General features: G+C 35.9%; 2 protein-coding genes across 2 annotated transcripts; one reads left to right on the top strand and one right to left on the bottom strand.

The window, feature by feature from the left end:
* The first annotated feature begins 343 nt into the window (after nt 1-343).
* On the top strand, nt 344-4,320 carry cfap410 (cilia and flagella associated protein 410). Its single transcript, XM_065259245.2, has 7 exons — nt 344-547; nt 695-713; nt 1,098-1,144; nt 1,229-1,458; nt 1,544-1,691; nt 1,778-1,874; nt 3,740-4,320. Exons 1-7 carry the CDS (start codon nt 405-407, stop codon nt 3,878-3,880), a joined length of 825 nt encoding a protein of 274 aa, XP_065115317.1. The 5' UTR covers nt 344-404; the 3' UTR covers nt 3,881-4,320.
* Nucleotides 4,321-4,367: 47 nt separating this feature from the next.
* On the bottom strand, nt 4,368-15,025 carry orc2 (origin recognition complex, subunit 2). Its single transcript, XM_065259243.2, has 16 exons — nt 14,745-15,025; nt 14,405-14,551; nt 13,913-13,999; nt 13,727-13,822; nt 13,493-13,524; nt 13,357-13,414; nt 11,793-11,974; nt 11,595-11,693; nt 11,398-11,507; nt 11,186-11,318; nt 10,961-11,057; nt 9,933-10,079; nt 9,638-9,809; nt 5,751-5,812; nt 4,769-4,887; nt 4,368-4,580 (listed from the first exon to the last, which is right to left on the bottom strand). The coding sequence occupies exons 1-16, from the start codon at nt 14,821-14,823 to the stop codon at nt 4,497-4,499; spliced, it is 1,704 nt and encodes a 567-aa protein (XP_065115315.1). The 5' UTR covers nt 14,824-15,025; the 3' UTR covers nt 4,368-4,496.
* Nucleotides 15,026-16,062: the final 1,037 nt, after the last annotated feature.

Raw genomic sequence — 16,062 nt, 5'->3', positions numbered from 1 at the left:
ACACAAACCCATCAATGCATTGGACTTTTTAGGTTAATGGTTTGACAACTGATGGGCTGATAAGAGTTAAAGTCTGCGACCAACTCTAATATTTTTTTAACTCTAATCTTCACACACCATATGTGCATTTGAGCTACTAAACTATCTTGTGTGTGTACACGCGCGTGTGTGTGTGCCAGGACTGTGTTAAATGCATTTGACTCTATTTGAGTTTATTTTCTTTATTTTACAAACATGAATACATCACAGTGTTTTATTTATTAACTCATATAATGATTGTTTGTGTTGTAATAATTTGTCGCACTCTGCTGGTCATGTCTGGAATTGAGCGTGGTGGGCCCGCGCTGTTGTCATAGAAATGGAGTGTTGCGCGTGCGCAGTGGCTGGCGTCCAGCGGAAACGTCATGTTTACTGGAGCTCATGAGATCAATAGTGACGAAATTCAAGGCAATAACTTAAAAATCGACGACATGAAATTAACTCGTAAACTCGTGCTGGCTCGAGCTAAAGCGTCAGATCTGGAAAGTGTGAAGAAATTAAACTGCTGGTGAGTTTAGTGCTGTTTATTAGCTGTTAGCCTCGTGAACATCATTCATTTAACTAACATTACAAATCACGTGCTTGTGTTATTATTCTGTATGGATTTGATTTAAGATATTTGTTGAGTAACTGTGACATTTCTTGTGTTTTTCAGGGGCTGCAATCTATCAGATGTGAGTTTTGAAGCTTTTCTTCCATTAATGATGAAAATAAATACGCCTTATTTCCTCAAATGATATACAGACACTATAGCATAATATAATATAGTGGTTATATTAGATAATTAAATATAGTGATAATGATTACCATCTTCAGTTTTCATGATATTATCCTGGTAAGTTAAACCATGAAAATTACAAGAATATCTTGGTATTACCATCATAGTAATGCACAAAACGTTGTCTACACCCTTAAAATGTGTGTGTTGGCATTCTCACAAAATCTAGTGAGCTCCCTACCTAGGCAGCATTCAAAGATATCTGATAAATCACTGTAGTATGGTACTGCTAAAGTGAGGTATTATTATTATTATTACAATGTGATGATGTTTTTTACAGATATCTATATTTTTGGAAATACCCAATGTTGAGGTTCTCACACTGAGGTTTGTTTTTATGTCTTTTCTTAATACTGAATATAATGATCATGTATCTGTAATGACCCAAACTCTCTCTCTTTATTGTGTTAGTGCTAATAAAATCTCATCTCTGGAGCACATATCCTCATGTCGGCATCTCAGTGAGCTGTATTTGAGACGTAACAACATTCAAAGTCTGACAGAACTGAAATACCTGAAGGATTTGAGTCGTTTAAAGGTTCTGTGGTTAGCAGAGAACCCGTGCTGTGGTTCTGACCTGATCAGATACCGTCTGACCGTCCTCCGAAACCTGCCCGGACTGCACAAACTCGACAACCAGGGTGAGTTAAGGTGAAATTGAACACGTATGTGTGCGGTAAATTTACATATTGTGCAAACTATATACACAGATTTATTTCTTGCCAGTGGTCACAGAGGAGGAACTTGCACTGGCATTGAAAGAAGGGGAGGAGCTTAACACACCTCCAGGCCCTACCCCCTTCAGCTCCACCAATGGCCTTACAGAAGCAGACTCTGAGACCGACCCTCTTAATTACAGCATGGAGGAAACCAAGTAAGATTTGTTAATTTTCAGGATTTTTCACATCCAATAAATGGTCAATGAACTGAGTCTGTGCTGATGTTTTGTTTGATGTTCAGTAAAATTCGTGCTCAGCTGGGAATGAAGCTGTTGCCTTTAGACAAATTCACATCGCTGTCATCACCGCGCGAGGCTGGAGAAACATCTAGGAGAAAGGTACTGAAGCCCACATGACATTCACACAGAGTAATAATGCTAAATGAATCTGTTTAATGGTGAATGAATAGGACTGCAAACTAAATCGATTCATCCAAGTGCTTTTTGTTACCAAAGTCAAAAGACATGCATCCAATCAAACAGTCCAACCCAAATTAATAGTGCTGCCTCACGATTAGTCGTGACTAATCATTTGCAGAATACAAGTTTTTGTTTACATATTAAGTGGGTGTACTGTGTATAATAATTATGTATAAATACACACACAAACACATGTATATAATTAAGAAACATTTGCATGTGTATATACATGTTTATATGCTGGGAAAAGAATATTCGCGATTAATCGCATTCAAAATAAAAGTGCATTTTTTGCCCAATATATGTGTCTGTACTGTGTGTAATTATTATGTATATTTAAAGCAACACTATGTAGTTTCAATGTAAAAATGAATTACAGCTCCCCCATGTGGTTGAAAAGTGCAACAGTGCCTGGTATCAGACACTCTTCTGCAGGCAGGGGGAGGGGCGGGGCTGTGTTTCCTACCCTCCACCGCCACTTTCAGAGTGTGCTTGTAGCAGATAGGAGGCTGCTCAGGTTGCAGCAACAGTACAATTTGTCCAGTTAAAAGTTGTTCTATCACTGAAAGAATTTTAGAGACATTATTAAAAGGTAAAAAAAAACTACATAGTGTTGCTTTAAAGACATACACACATACATATATACATTTCAGAACATTTTTATTTATATATCCATTTTTATTGTAAATATAGAATATATAAAAATATATACACATGTAAATGTTTATTAAATACATACATGAATGTGTGTGTATTTATATATACATAATAGTTACACACAGCGCACAGTCATATATTAGGCAAAAATGCACTTTTATTTTGTATGCGATTAATCTTTTCCCAGCACTAATATTTATATATAATTTGTGTTATATATAAATATTTATTATATAAATATATTTTTTCTTAATGTATGTGTGTTTTTATATATACATAATTATTATACTCAGTACACACACATATATTATGTAAACAAAAACTTTTATTCTGCAAACGATTAGTTGCGACTAATCATGAGGCAGCACTACAAATTTATGTAGGTCACTTGGTAGTCCCGATATAGTCCTACTAGAAGTAACCCACTTCTAGCCAAAATAAAATTGAATTTGGTTATGTGTCGTTTTTGCCAAAATAACTTGCGAGATGGCGTCATGTGAACAACATCAACAGTGATTATAAGCTGTTTGTTTTATTTTATTCATTTTTTGGTTATGGTTTGACGTCAATAAATTTTCACTGACCGGCCAAATTTTGCCTTGTTTTAGCCTAGATGTCTGGACAACTATTAGATATCTTTTAAATCTTTTCAACTTCCCATGCTTGCTGAGATTGTTCTTACTAGATATTTAGTTACTATGTTGAACTGGTAAATGACACTTCTGCTGTTAGATATTTTCAAAATTACTTCATATTTGCCTGTTGATTGTGATATTGATACTGCTAAGATTAATATTTGACGTTGTATTGGGTTGATTTTGATGTTAATCTGGGTCATGAGCCAAAAAGCAGGTTAGGGTCGGAGCTGATGGTGTAGTGATCGTGGTCATTCACCGGTCCCATACCTCTCTCTCCTCCCTGTACTTTGTTTAATAAAGGAAAAAATGGCCAAAAAATATAACCAAAAAAGCAGGTTAGGATGTTGGCTAGACTCTGGGTGGGGACACAGTCATACAAAATGAATTTGCAATTTGGGTGCAAGAAACCTTGATTATTTTACACAATAATAAAATGCTAGCTTTAATCTTCTTGTTGACAGTCATGTAAATTATTTTGTTTGTTGTCAGAGTCACACATTGGAGGCCGTTCTGCTTCTTCTGAAGGATCTGGATGTCGATGAGCTGAAGATCGTTCAGTCCGTCACCGAGAGCAAACTGAGATCACACAGTCGACAAAGAGAGCGCCAGAAATCACCAATCTGCTCATAAAAACACCAGGAAACGATCATCTCCACCTTTATATCAGCTACATATGAGGAAGCAGGAAACCACCTACATTAAAGTTTTTGAAAAATAAGTGGTACATCTCTAAATATTTTTATACTAGTTAATAAAGAAATATTTGAGTTAACACATAATAATAATAACTCTGTATAGTAATTCTGGAACAAACATTTAAGATCTCAGTCCAGACTCGTTTAAAACAAAAAACCCTTTAAATAACATACAGATTCATTTCAGATTATAAATGAGCTTCACATGTTAAATAAGTTTAAATATTCTAGCATGAGATTGCGATTGTTACCATGTTGCCTTCTGTTCAAACTAATATTTCTGTTCTTTGACTATAAACATAATGACGTTTACTTTCATGTGTTTATTTATGAGCTTGTATTTTTATATGTAATAAACTCAGATGCACAAGAATATTTATTTGGTTTTCCATTATTTTCATACAAAATATGTGTATATTGCTTTTACAGTTTCATGTACATCAAGTCAACAGGATATGAGTGAAGTGCTGTTTATAGTTTAACACTATAGTTAAAGTTTTCTCCATGTGAAGAACAACATCTATAAAACACAGAAGATGAATATGAAGATCTCAGTCTGCATCGTTCCTCTCCAGGAAATCTGTGAGTGTCCCGTTGTCAACAGGGATGAGCAGATATTCAACCCCGTCTGCACCCTGCCATACACATCAATCAATCAAAATTTGTTTTAGAACACTTTTTACACCCTTACATTGTTTCAAAGGAGTTTTACATGAACATAGAAATAATATAAACAGTGAGAATGATTAAAAACTAAGTGCAATAATTTGTCAATCAAACACTTGATGTGTTTTAATATATGGGACAGTAGATGAATTCTGACCTTCTTGGTTCGAATCAGTTTGTGATCTTTGAATTCAGTGAGCTGCGTGCGCAGCGTGATGTCACTGTTGACCAGGAAAGATTCACGACAGCGCTGGTAAAAATCCTGGAAGGACAAACCTGAATGTAGACAACAGAAACAGTTGCGACATTAATGAAATGAATCATACATTTATGAAAAATAAACATTCAGATTTCTGCAGCATATTATTGAATACAAACAAAGATTTATCTGAATATTAATCATTTAAGACACTTGAACACTGCACCTAAGCATATTTTAGAATACTGCAGGTCGTGGAATTTCTGGATATCATGGAATTTTTATAGGTCTATTCCAGACATTGAAAGTCAGGGAAATGTATAGTTTTTTTCCAAGTTCTGGAATATCAGGAATTGTGTTTGTCGCTTAAAATTTTATTTGCATTTATTAAAATGTAATCAGCTTGTTGTGACATAAGGAATGCTGTTTCCGGGTAAAAGCCTCCACCAATTTCAATTGAGACTACAATCTAAACAGCTGTTTATTGGCATTGTTTATTCACTTCACACATTTAAGCTAAATCTTTTATAAAACCATGGTGTACACTACATTATCAGGCTCACAGCATATCAGAAAATTCAGCTTTTAGTCAGTGACAGTCAGGGAATTTGGCATTTGGTGGGAACCCTCTGTTATGAGGATTAAAGCCACAATATGTAGGATTTTCACCACTAGAGGTTGCTATTACAGAATAACAAAGGCAAAGCTTAATGGCGTTATAAATGAGAGTGGAATAATAGGAGATCATGTTCTTGTCATGGATGAGCCATTATTTAAAACAGTAATATCTCTGGATTTACAAATCCTTCTGGGATATATCACATCGTGCAAGTGGTTTTTGGATATTTTATTACAAAAATCGTATATATTGTGGCATACATTTTTACACAGCCTCATCATCACATTCCTTTATCCCGATAGCAATCGATCCGTATCTCACCTGTATATGCAGGATTATCTTTGTTCTCCAACTGAAACTCTGCCAGTAATCTGAAGATCCCCCTATATGAGACACACATGAGACCTTATAAACATTTACTACAATAAACTATGAATGTATTCTGGTATATGTGGTTTACAAGGACACAAATATGTATAATGACATGCACAGTATACAATTTATTGTGGAAAGTCTCAAAAAAATATGGAAACCAGTGTGTCTGTGTGAACTTGAACAGCTACGTTTGTGAGTACCACATTTTTGGACAACCATCGAAATGAAGACAAAGCGAATAGTGTGAGGACATTTTGGAGAGCTGTGTGAGGACATTTTGGAGAGCTGTTTGAGAGTCAAGACTTTTTTTTCAATTCAGGTTAAGACTTTTAAGACTAAAGGGTTTATGGTACGTTTAGAGCTATCACGATTATGAAATTTGGCTGACGGTTAATTGCCTAATAAATTGTGACCTTTATGACGATTAATTGACTGTTTTATTGCTTTGACATTTAATTCTCATACATTTTTGTTCATGAAAATGTTTTCACACATTGTTCTGATCATTTAAATGAAATATTTTGCTAGGTTTACCTGGCAGTAAATATTAATACACATAATACATATTTAAAAGTAATTATTTAATAAATATATTTTTCAAAAACTGAAAATTCCTGATTAGAAATAAACACAATAAAGTGTCTGAAAAATAACTGAAAATAAAAATGCTATCAAAATAAACTGACTATACCAGAACAAGCCTTAAATAGTAGCCAATCCTGCTAAGGTCATATTAGTACTGGATCACATGTCTTTAGTGGTTGCATAAAAATCAATTCCTGCAGCTCCCCCTTGTGTTTTTTAAAGAGATGTGCAATCTTTGCGGTGATCTGAAATCATTTGCGATGAGGCCAAACAATAGCAATGAGACGATTATTTAATCATTGTGACAGTCCTAGGTACATTCACAGTGTTAACACTTCTCATTTACTTTAAATGGGTGACGTCATGCTTTGCCAGACTGAATTTTGGATCCATTGGCGTTGCATCACTAGCATTGCTTGCCGCAGAAGTTGACAATTTCAAACGCCAATGCAGGTGTCACCCAATCCGATCGCCTTTTACTTATAACCTAGTGCAGCAGGCATGTGATTGGCTAAGGACAAAAAAGCAGGAAAATATATTGAGACCCCCCCCCCACACACGCCAATCAAACTGGTGGCGGATCTATACGGATAGTAAAGTAGGACCCATAACAACTTATTTGAACAAAAAAACACATTTTAATTTATTTTACACCTAGATGTGCAACATGCAACTTTTTTGTACAGTATGACACATAACAACTTATTTGGTGGATGTGTAAAAGTGGGAATCAAAAGCAAGTGTCTTGTCCACCACTCCATCACCACCTCTCTCTATATCAACAACCATGAAAAAAAAATGTTTTAACTTGTTTTTGTTTTGCATTTTTACACAACTTTAACAGCTTAATGTGCCACATGCAAATGTTCATGTCAAAAGAAGGCCTATTTTGCCGACATCCAAATAAAATGTAGACAATGGCTTATAAAGAACTAAAGGCATGGCTACTTTTAATTTTATGCTTTAAATACATTTCCAAGCCTGTACTTTGATACTTTTACTTGAGTAAAGAAGTTAAATCAGTACTTCTATTTTTAACAGAGTATTTTTTTAATACAAATATCTATAAAATGTGCTACACAGGACCATTAGTTATAATAAAGTGTCTTAAAGGTCTCTTTTTCTAATTTTAGACCCCTGTAGATGAGTAACTTTGTTAGCTGTTAAACATGAACAATAGAAGGTTGACACTAATAAATAGAAGTAATTGTACAAAAAAGTGCAGGTGCTATTTATTTTAATCAAACTGGTCAACCTTAAAACTTTAAACACACGAAACCTTTGAAACAAACGATGATACAGAGGCCGTTTCTCAATCCTAAATCTGCAGCCTTCCGGAGGTCGCATTTCTAAGCTGCATACGTCATCAAGACTCATCAAGAGTCACAATATTAACAATAATGAAGTTTACTATTATTCTTAGTTAATCGTAAATTGTTGTAATATGTTTATCAGGGCTTGACATTAACTTTTTGAGGAACTTGTCCTTCGGACAAGTAAATTTATGTTTCACTTGTCCATGCACAAAAGTCACTTGTCCGGGTAAAGATTTATAATATAATGTATTTTTTGTGTTTTGCTAATCAGTGGCAGAGCAAGGGATTTTTTCATAGGGGTGGCCAGGCAGGGGCCAGCAGTTACTCTGGGGTGGCATATAAAATCTCTATAATCCAACCTTAAAATACTTTTAAGTATTATAGTGTGTTAATCAGAATAATGTATAACATACAATTGCTACAATAATTTAATTTTTATTAAAATGAATTGAGATTAACATACAATTTATAGTCATAATTCAACCTCCATGTTTTTTAAACTATTTAATCAAATAAAACTTTTGAAATTTACTTTGAAACCAGAATTTATATCTCCCATTGCTGAAAAAACTAGAGACCAGAAAATCATGTGAATTTTGAAGGCTACTTTAATGTATTTTACTAAGATTTGTTTGGCTGCTTCTTGCTACTCTTTCTGAAGAAGGATGCTATATCTGCTGCCTTTCTCTTCATTTTTTCCCTCATTTCAATGATTGTCTGACATTAAAACACTAAAGCAAAACATTAAAACATTACCATGTTTATTATTAGAGTAAACTTATTAGGGTAAATGTACCTAGATTATCTGTTATATATAAAATCAATCTTAATCCTAGCATTTACGCTGTAATGTCTGTGTGGGATTTTTTAATGTACAGTGACGAACTCTGTCAGATTCAAATCGGCTGTCACGCGGCGCAAACACACGTAGGCGCGCTGAAAGAGAGATTCTCATTATAAAACAGATTCTTAAACAAGATTTTAAGCCATTTATGTGTTTTTACCGAACTTTAGAAGAGAAATTTATATTCACGCCGGAGCCTGAAGAAACATCACTCTAGACTCCACTCCGTCCCGCGATTCCCGCCCCTCCGTGTTCGTGGATCAGGTTTCATGCACGAATGTAATGCTCAGTTAGGTTAAACCAGGCTCGATGAGGTAACTTATTTCCTTGCCTTTTTTCGGAACCAATATTGTTGCATCGTCCCTCTCTCAGTCGCCACCAGGATTTTCTGCAATGGCGCTAGTTTTTCCTCTCATTTCTGTGAAAATTGCTGCTCCAAATTCACCAAGAAGTAAACCGACGTGTATATGTTTGCCGCTTTGTTTCGCGTCACGCGAGTGACAGCCAAACGTCGCAAATGAGGAGAAGAGAGGAGAGAAACGATCGGGTCTGATTGGTGAATACAATCATACTTCGCCATCCGCCATTTGCGAACGGTCAGAAACACGTCCTTGTTGATACTTGGAAAGGAACGAAAATGCATCTCTTTGTCATCTGCCACCGGTGTAGCCCTGTTGCGCGGGGACGGCGATTGTGGTTCCGTCCCGGGTTACCATGGCGACGGCTGTGAGAGACCCCCCCCCCCCCCCCTTTTTTTTTTTTACATATCTGCATGATTCACGTAGGTCACATTTTCAGGTCGGAAAATCCGGAATTCCGGATTAATCCGGAAAAATCACATCCCTGGTGCAGACACTAGCCAATTACGTTTTTACAAAACTGGATTACAGAGGAGCATGTGTTGTGGTCCATGATGATCGCATCAGGTCCACCCTTCAGACACGCCCTACACAAAGCGTTAACACTGCTTGTTAAGGTTAGGGTTTGAATAAGGTTAAGGCTGGGGTTAGGATAAAGGGGTAGAGATTGCATTACATCTATGAGTGTTCCCACAAACATAACTGTATAAATGTTTGTGTCTGTGTTACCTGGCATTAGGTGTGAGGCTGCGCAGCACATGTGTCAGTGAGCTCAGTGCGAGCGCTCCTGTCTGCTGCACGAGCAGTGAATTTTCATATGAGGTCTCTTCAGTGTAGGGCAGATATGTGGTGGTCTCATACCACAGCCAGTTAAACAAGCTCATCTTCGCTTGATCCCAAACTGAGAAACATCAGAGCCAACAGATACACAGAACCTCAAATACACTCATACACAATCAAATCAGAAACTACACTGAGACTGAGGTAGATTCATGATCAACATGTTCATGACCAGCTGACTTACTGAGTGGAGCGTTTATGTGGTCGATGGAGGCCACCAGGTGCATGTTGGGAATGGATGCCAGCTGTCCCAGTGCCTGCTGGTTCCGGTCACCCCTCAGCATAGCTCCATCGATGTTATTGATTATGAGAAAGACGTGATTGTCCGGGTCTGGAGATGTAAAATGACAACCGCATTCAGTAAAACATTAACAGCATCATAATCAGTTTTATCCAATTTTAGAACTAGAATTTAGATCCTGGGTAGTCATTCAAAGTTCACTTTAACAAATTGACCCACATTGTATTTTCAAGAAAATTGGTTCAAGGGCATTAAACTTTTGTGAAAATCACATAGCAAATAGCATTAGCCAACAAGGTAATTTGTGTAAAGAGACAAATTTTTTTATGGTTGGCTGACATTTTTGGAGGGCAGAAAGAAAATCTGGTGGGGGCAATGCCCCCCTAGCCCCAGCCTTGCTGCAATCTTTTTGTCATCATTTTTGACCCCCCTCTACAAAACAGTGGACTACTAAGTAAATATTCTTACATGCCATTTAATATTTTTGCCTCCTTAATCATTTAAAGGCACAATATGTAGGATTTTTAACAACAGAGATCGCTATTTCACAATAACAAGGGCAAAGGTTAATGATGTCATGAAAGAGAGTGGAATGATGGGAGATGTTTTTTTCACCGTGCAGAGATTTATGCAAATATTTTTTTTAATTTTATTACAAAAATCTTACATATTGTGGCTTTAGGCATTTCTTTCTATGGAAATTAAGTTTTTTTAAATGGTCTTTCTCTGGAAATTTCTTTATCTGGAAAATGAATTGTAATGTAAAAAAAATTAAAATATTGCCTCTGGTTGAGCTGACACAAAATGACCTTTTAAGAATATGTCTAGTTTATTTTTAGCACCTCTGTAGGTTACACATCCATATATAGAATGAGCCAATCAAATTAAATTATAATAGATTTATCCGATTTTTGGTGTGCATGTATTTTATATTCAACACAAACACATCATCAGTCAAATTTGAGCGCTACCTTCTTTAAGAGTTTTCACAATGAAGTCGATCTGGTCGCTCGGGTTACGAAACGTCCCATCATGCTCCAGGATATCTCCAGTAATACAGTTTAATATCTAGCAAATAACACGGATTAAATGATGTCACAGCTCAAGATCAGACATGAATCAGATCATAACATACAGTAAGCCGATGTGTTTGAAACAAAAAGACTTAACAAAGCTTCAAACGCATGCAAACTGACCGATTTAAGGGTCATGCTGGGAAAAAAGCCGTTGACCACCAGATGATCCGAGTCTGACAGCATAGTGGTGCGAAACTTCTCCAGCAAAAGCTTCTTTGAGCCCAAACCAAAGATTAAGATATTAAAGCCCATGCTGAAACATAGAAAACAGACATGAACGATTACAAAAATGTCCCTCATAATTCTGAGAAAACAACACACATCGACTCAACTGTAACTGCAGCATCCATCTGTTAAAGTTCTCCTCGTGCTTCTCATTTAACTCTTTAATTTCTTCTGCGAAACACTGAGGCTTTTGATCCAAGAGGCTGAGCAGAGTTTCCTACAAACACACAAAAACACCTCTGTTACACTCCAGAAAAACTCCAAAATCATCATCTACAATCTGAAGACCACCATGTTTACTGACCCGGTCCAGTTTGGGTGTCTGGAGTTTCTGAAGGGTCCGATCAGACGTGAGCACTTTAGAGCTGCTGTGAGCTTCAAAATATTCACCAACCAGATCAGACTGCAGATGAACAACAAAAAAATACTTCAATACTAACAGCTGTGACTTTCTCCATCAGTGTAAGAGTTAATGCAAAAGTCACTTGATGAAAATGTTCACCTCGGGTATTTTCTTGCCCTTTTTCCCGGGTGTTTTATAGAGAGCATTAGCTGATGTGCCCGCAGTGCTTTTGCTGGGCGTTTTGGGCTGGACTTCTTGTTTTGCCTCCAGTTCTTCGGCTTCATCTTCCTCAGAGTTTGACGGTGAGAAATCACTTTCACTATCTGAGCGCAGTGCAGGTGCTGAATGACGAGAACATGTGACAGGAAATAAAGGAGATTTTCCTAATGCACATTCCTGATTGAATTATTTGCAGTTTATATGTATGAATATTTCACAAGCAGTGCATCTTCACTCCTGAAAATGTTTCACCTAGTGATGCACCGATGTATCGGCCGCCGATATTTATCGGCCGATTTTTGATGAATTTGAAACCATCGGCATATCGGCAATAGCACGAGAAAAACAATCGGTATCGGCCTATTAATTAACTGCATAAAGAAATCCATTATATGTAAAAAAAACGAGTTAATGTTGTTAATAAAATAAATGCTGAACAGCAAAAACCACCTTTGAAGGTTGTCATGCTGTCTTATTATATTTGTTTTAGCTTAATTTGTGTCTCTCTTATTATGTTGGTCAGTTGAATGTTAATTAGATCAAATCCATTTTCAGTAAAAATAATTTGATGCAGAAATAAACTAGCAAATAGACCAACTGTATAGTATTGTATACAAGTGTTTAATATCGGTATCGGCATCGGCCAGAAGTTGTCTGTTTAAATCGATATCGGTCCAAAAAAATCCTATCGGTGCATCCCTAGTTTCACCTAATGTCAACCAAACATCGTATTATTTTCTCAATCGAATGCAAAAATACCTTAAGTTCACGTCTTATGTTTACTTATGTTATTTACACATAACATGATTCTCATCACAGAAACATACAATAGCAAGACAATGGCAACACACATTATTAAGATAAAATGCTGTACATTCTACGCTGTTCATGTCTTTCGCAAATGTTTTCTTTGTCTATATCTGAAAACTTCTTAAGAACAACTTTTTCAAACTCAACTTTGATTTTTTACATTTATCCAGAGATAAAGCATGAACTTGCTGCTCCTCTGCTTTTTTGAGATTAGTTGTGCTACTGTTTAAACTGTTTCAGCGAGTTTATTTTTCTGCGTGTTAAAGATGAAATAATTTTGTTTATTAGTTATTGGTATTTGGGATGTGAATAGTCATTGGGATGCTTTTGGGCTAGATTTGAATGACCATTGGGCTGGTTTTGATCAACGAATCTGGCAACCCTGGCTGTGCGCAGACATTCGGTTTGGATTCTATTGAATGTACATGTAATCAAACATTTTAATCAGATTGCAATGTTTAGGGTACATATAAACTGTTCTGTCATAACCTTCAATCTGATTAAATTGAGTCGGATTGACAAAATGTTGTGCATGTAAAGATCTGACTCTGTTCTGGTATAAAACCCTCTTCGCCATCCACTTCAGTTCCCAATGAATAAAATCAACGTTATAGTTTCAGGTTACAGAAAGAGAAATGGCTGTGAATGTCATTTTACACTATATTCAGAAAGCTGTAGTAACTAAAAATCAAACCTGACAGTCGTTTTCGCAATCGGTGTGGTGTTGTTGAGATGAACTGCCCTTTCTTTCCCTGTAAACACAGTAAACAGTGTAAAACACAATAGCATAAATCAGATTCATCTAGTAGTTTAATAAAACATCACTTCACCTTCTGAGGAGTCTTGTTTTGATTTCCTGATTCTGTAGCGAGAACATAAAGAGTCAATCTTACATTTATGCATTTGGCAGATGCTTTTATCCAAAGCAAATTACAGTGCATCACAAGCTATACACTTTATCATTATGTGTGGGATCAAACGCACAATCTTTTGCACTGCTGACGCAATCCTTTACCACTAAGCTACAGGAACAAAATAACAGAGGGAAGAAAAACAATACAAACTTTTTGCGCCACGAGTCGGACTCGTAGATTCCTCATTTGTGTCCTCAGATGTGCAGAAAGTCACACTTTTCCCAGGCGTTCGAGCCCATTCAGAGGCTAAACAAAGACAAACGTCAATGAACATTAAAATATGTTACAGGTTAATTCATTCAAACACAAACAGTGTGTGTGATAGAGACGTCTCACCCATCTGTGACATCTTATTGCCTCGTTTGATGGTCTGAAAGGTAAAGACGGACGATCCAGCGGCCGTCGCTCCGTTTTCACTCTCATCTGTTAAACAACCAGTAAAGAAAACAACCAGTATGATGTCATGATCGCAACACAACTAAAAATAACATCATACTTTACATTAGTTACACAAAGACACACACAAATCCAGCAGGTCTGTGTGTGTATTGTGTATAATAATTATAAAACACATAGATGGAAGTTTATATTAAATAAATATTTAGATGTGTATAGATTATTTTATTTATATATAATTTATATTATATATAAATATGAATATTTAATATACATACACATCTATTTTCTTCTTAAAATGATACATGCACGTGTGTGTATTTATAAATGCATAATTATTATACACAATACACACACATATGATTTAAATAAAAACTTTTATTCTGCAAACGATTAGTTGCGATTAATCATTATGCAGCCCAAGATCTTGACCTTGTGTACAGAGCGCTTCCACATATTTCTGCTCATTTAATGCATCTTCATCCTCCCCTTCTTCTTCTTCTTCAGCAGATGCCTTTGACTTTTGAGGGGTCTTCAATGTGACCAGGGTCTGTACACTCCCATGAGCTGCTTTAACATCTGCAACAACATGTGACGTATTTATTACAAAGATCCATAACTTGTTTAATGATGGTATCTTAACGTAACTGTACTTTACCACCACCAGAGTTTATTAGTTCAGAAATCATCGTTTGTGTTCATGACTGCTAGTTTAATAAATGAAAACGAAAAGCCCTATGCATGCAATTAATGTAATAATTTAAACTTTTACCTTGCTGCTTCTCAACAATATGATCCAAAACATCGTCATCAGACACGAACCGAACCTCTAAACTCTGTTTTTGCGTCATGCTGCAGCTCGGAAATCAAACTGAGATTATAAATGTTCATATATTTAACACAGATGTGTTTATTTACATGTGTTTTCATCATAAAGCTTCGTTAGGCTAAACTGTGAAAACTTCATGTGTGTCTCTCCATCCCGCGCCATAGAAAGCCACATGCGTGACGAGAAAATCACGTGACGCGCTCCGACCAATCAGAACGAGTATTTACCTGAAAACGACATCTCCCACAATCCCTCGCGTGATATTGAAGTCTCGTTTATGGTCCAAAGCATAATATTGTATAGAAATTTGTTTTTAAACATGAGTTTTATAAAATGCATTGAGATGCAATCTGCTGCTTTAGTAATTTTTTTAAAAATGTTTCTAATTCTGGCACACAGGCGATTAAATTATTTTCCACATTTCTAATCACTTAAAATTATTTGCTTAGCTGTTCATCTTTTTTAATGTTTTTTTATATACTTAATTGGTTTATTATTGAAAATTATAAATACAAAAGTTTTGTTGAAGCTCTGGATGTCAGAAATTTAAAACAGCTTTTATTTTTTATGAGCTATGCAACTAAGGGATAAATAATGTCTTTCTTATATACATAAATGTCCTGTTTCTGTTGTAAGACATTAAAACCAGTAAAAATAGTAAATAAACGTGACATATGTTAACCGGCATTAACTTCCACGACGAACTGACTAACGTTAAGCGTCTAATCATCATCATTATACACAGTGATTGGCAGTATTACTGTATTTATATAATGCAGCGCACCCAGCGACTGAATAACAAACTATGTGCATATTTTTACAGAAGTATATTCATGTTATATCTAAACAGCAGAGGTGAGAGTAAGTCACACATGTGCAAGTCACAAGTAAGTCTCAAGTCTTAACCTTCAAGTCTCAAGCAAGTCCGAGTCATTTTTTGTGAGAGTCAAGTCAAGTCACTGCTTTATGTCAAGCAATTCAAGTCAAGTCGTAGCTTGAGTCAAGCAAGTCACTGACAAGTCATACAGATGTTTCATGATTTAACTACATGTATATATTAAACAAAGTTAAATCTACAGTAGTTATGGACTATGAGAGTTTTATTTGCAACAAAAAATTATTAAAAGGTGCCCACATACAGGTGAGTTGTAAATACACTAAAAATCAAAAAATTAATAACAATCAAAACTACAAAGCCTAAAATGTAAATGTAACTGAAATAATATAATATAATTATTTTTTCACATGTTTGCAGAGAATG

Source organism: Paramisgurnus dabryanus, chromosome 14 (genome assembly GCF_030506205.2).
Source record: "Paramisgurnus dabryanus chromosome 14, PD_genome_1.1, whole genome shotgun sequence".
NCBI classification, from domain to species: domain Eukaryota; kingdom Metazoa; phylum Chordata; class Actinopteri; order Cypriniformes; family Cobitidae; genus Paramisgurnus; species Paramisgurnus dabryanus.
Note: the sequence above shows the minus strand (reverse complement) of the source record. Positions and strands in the feature narration are given on the sequence as shown.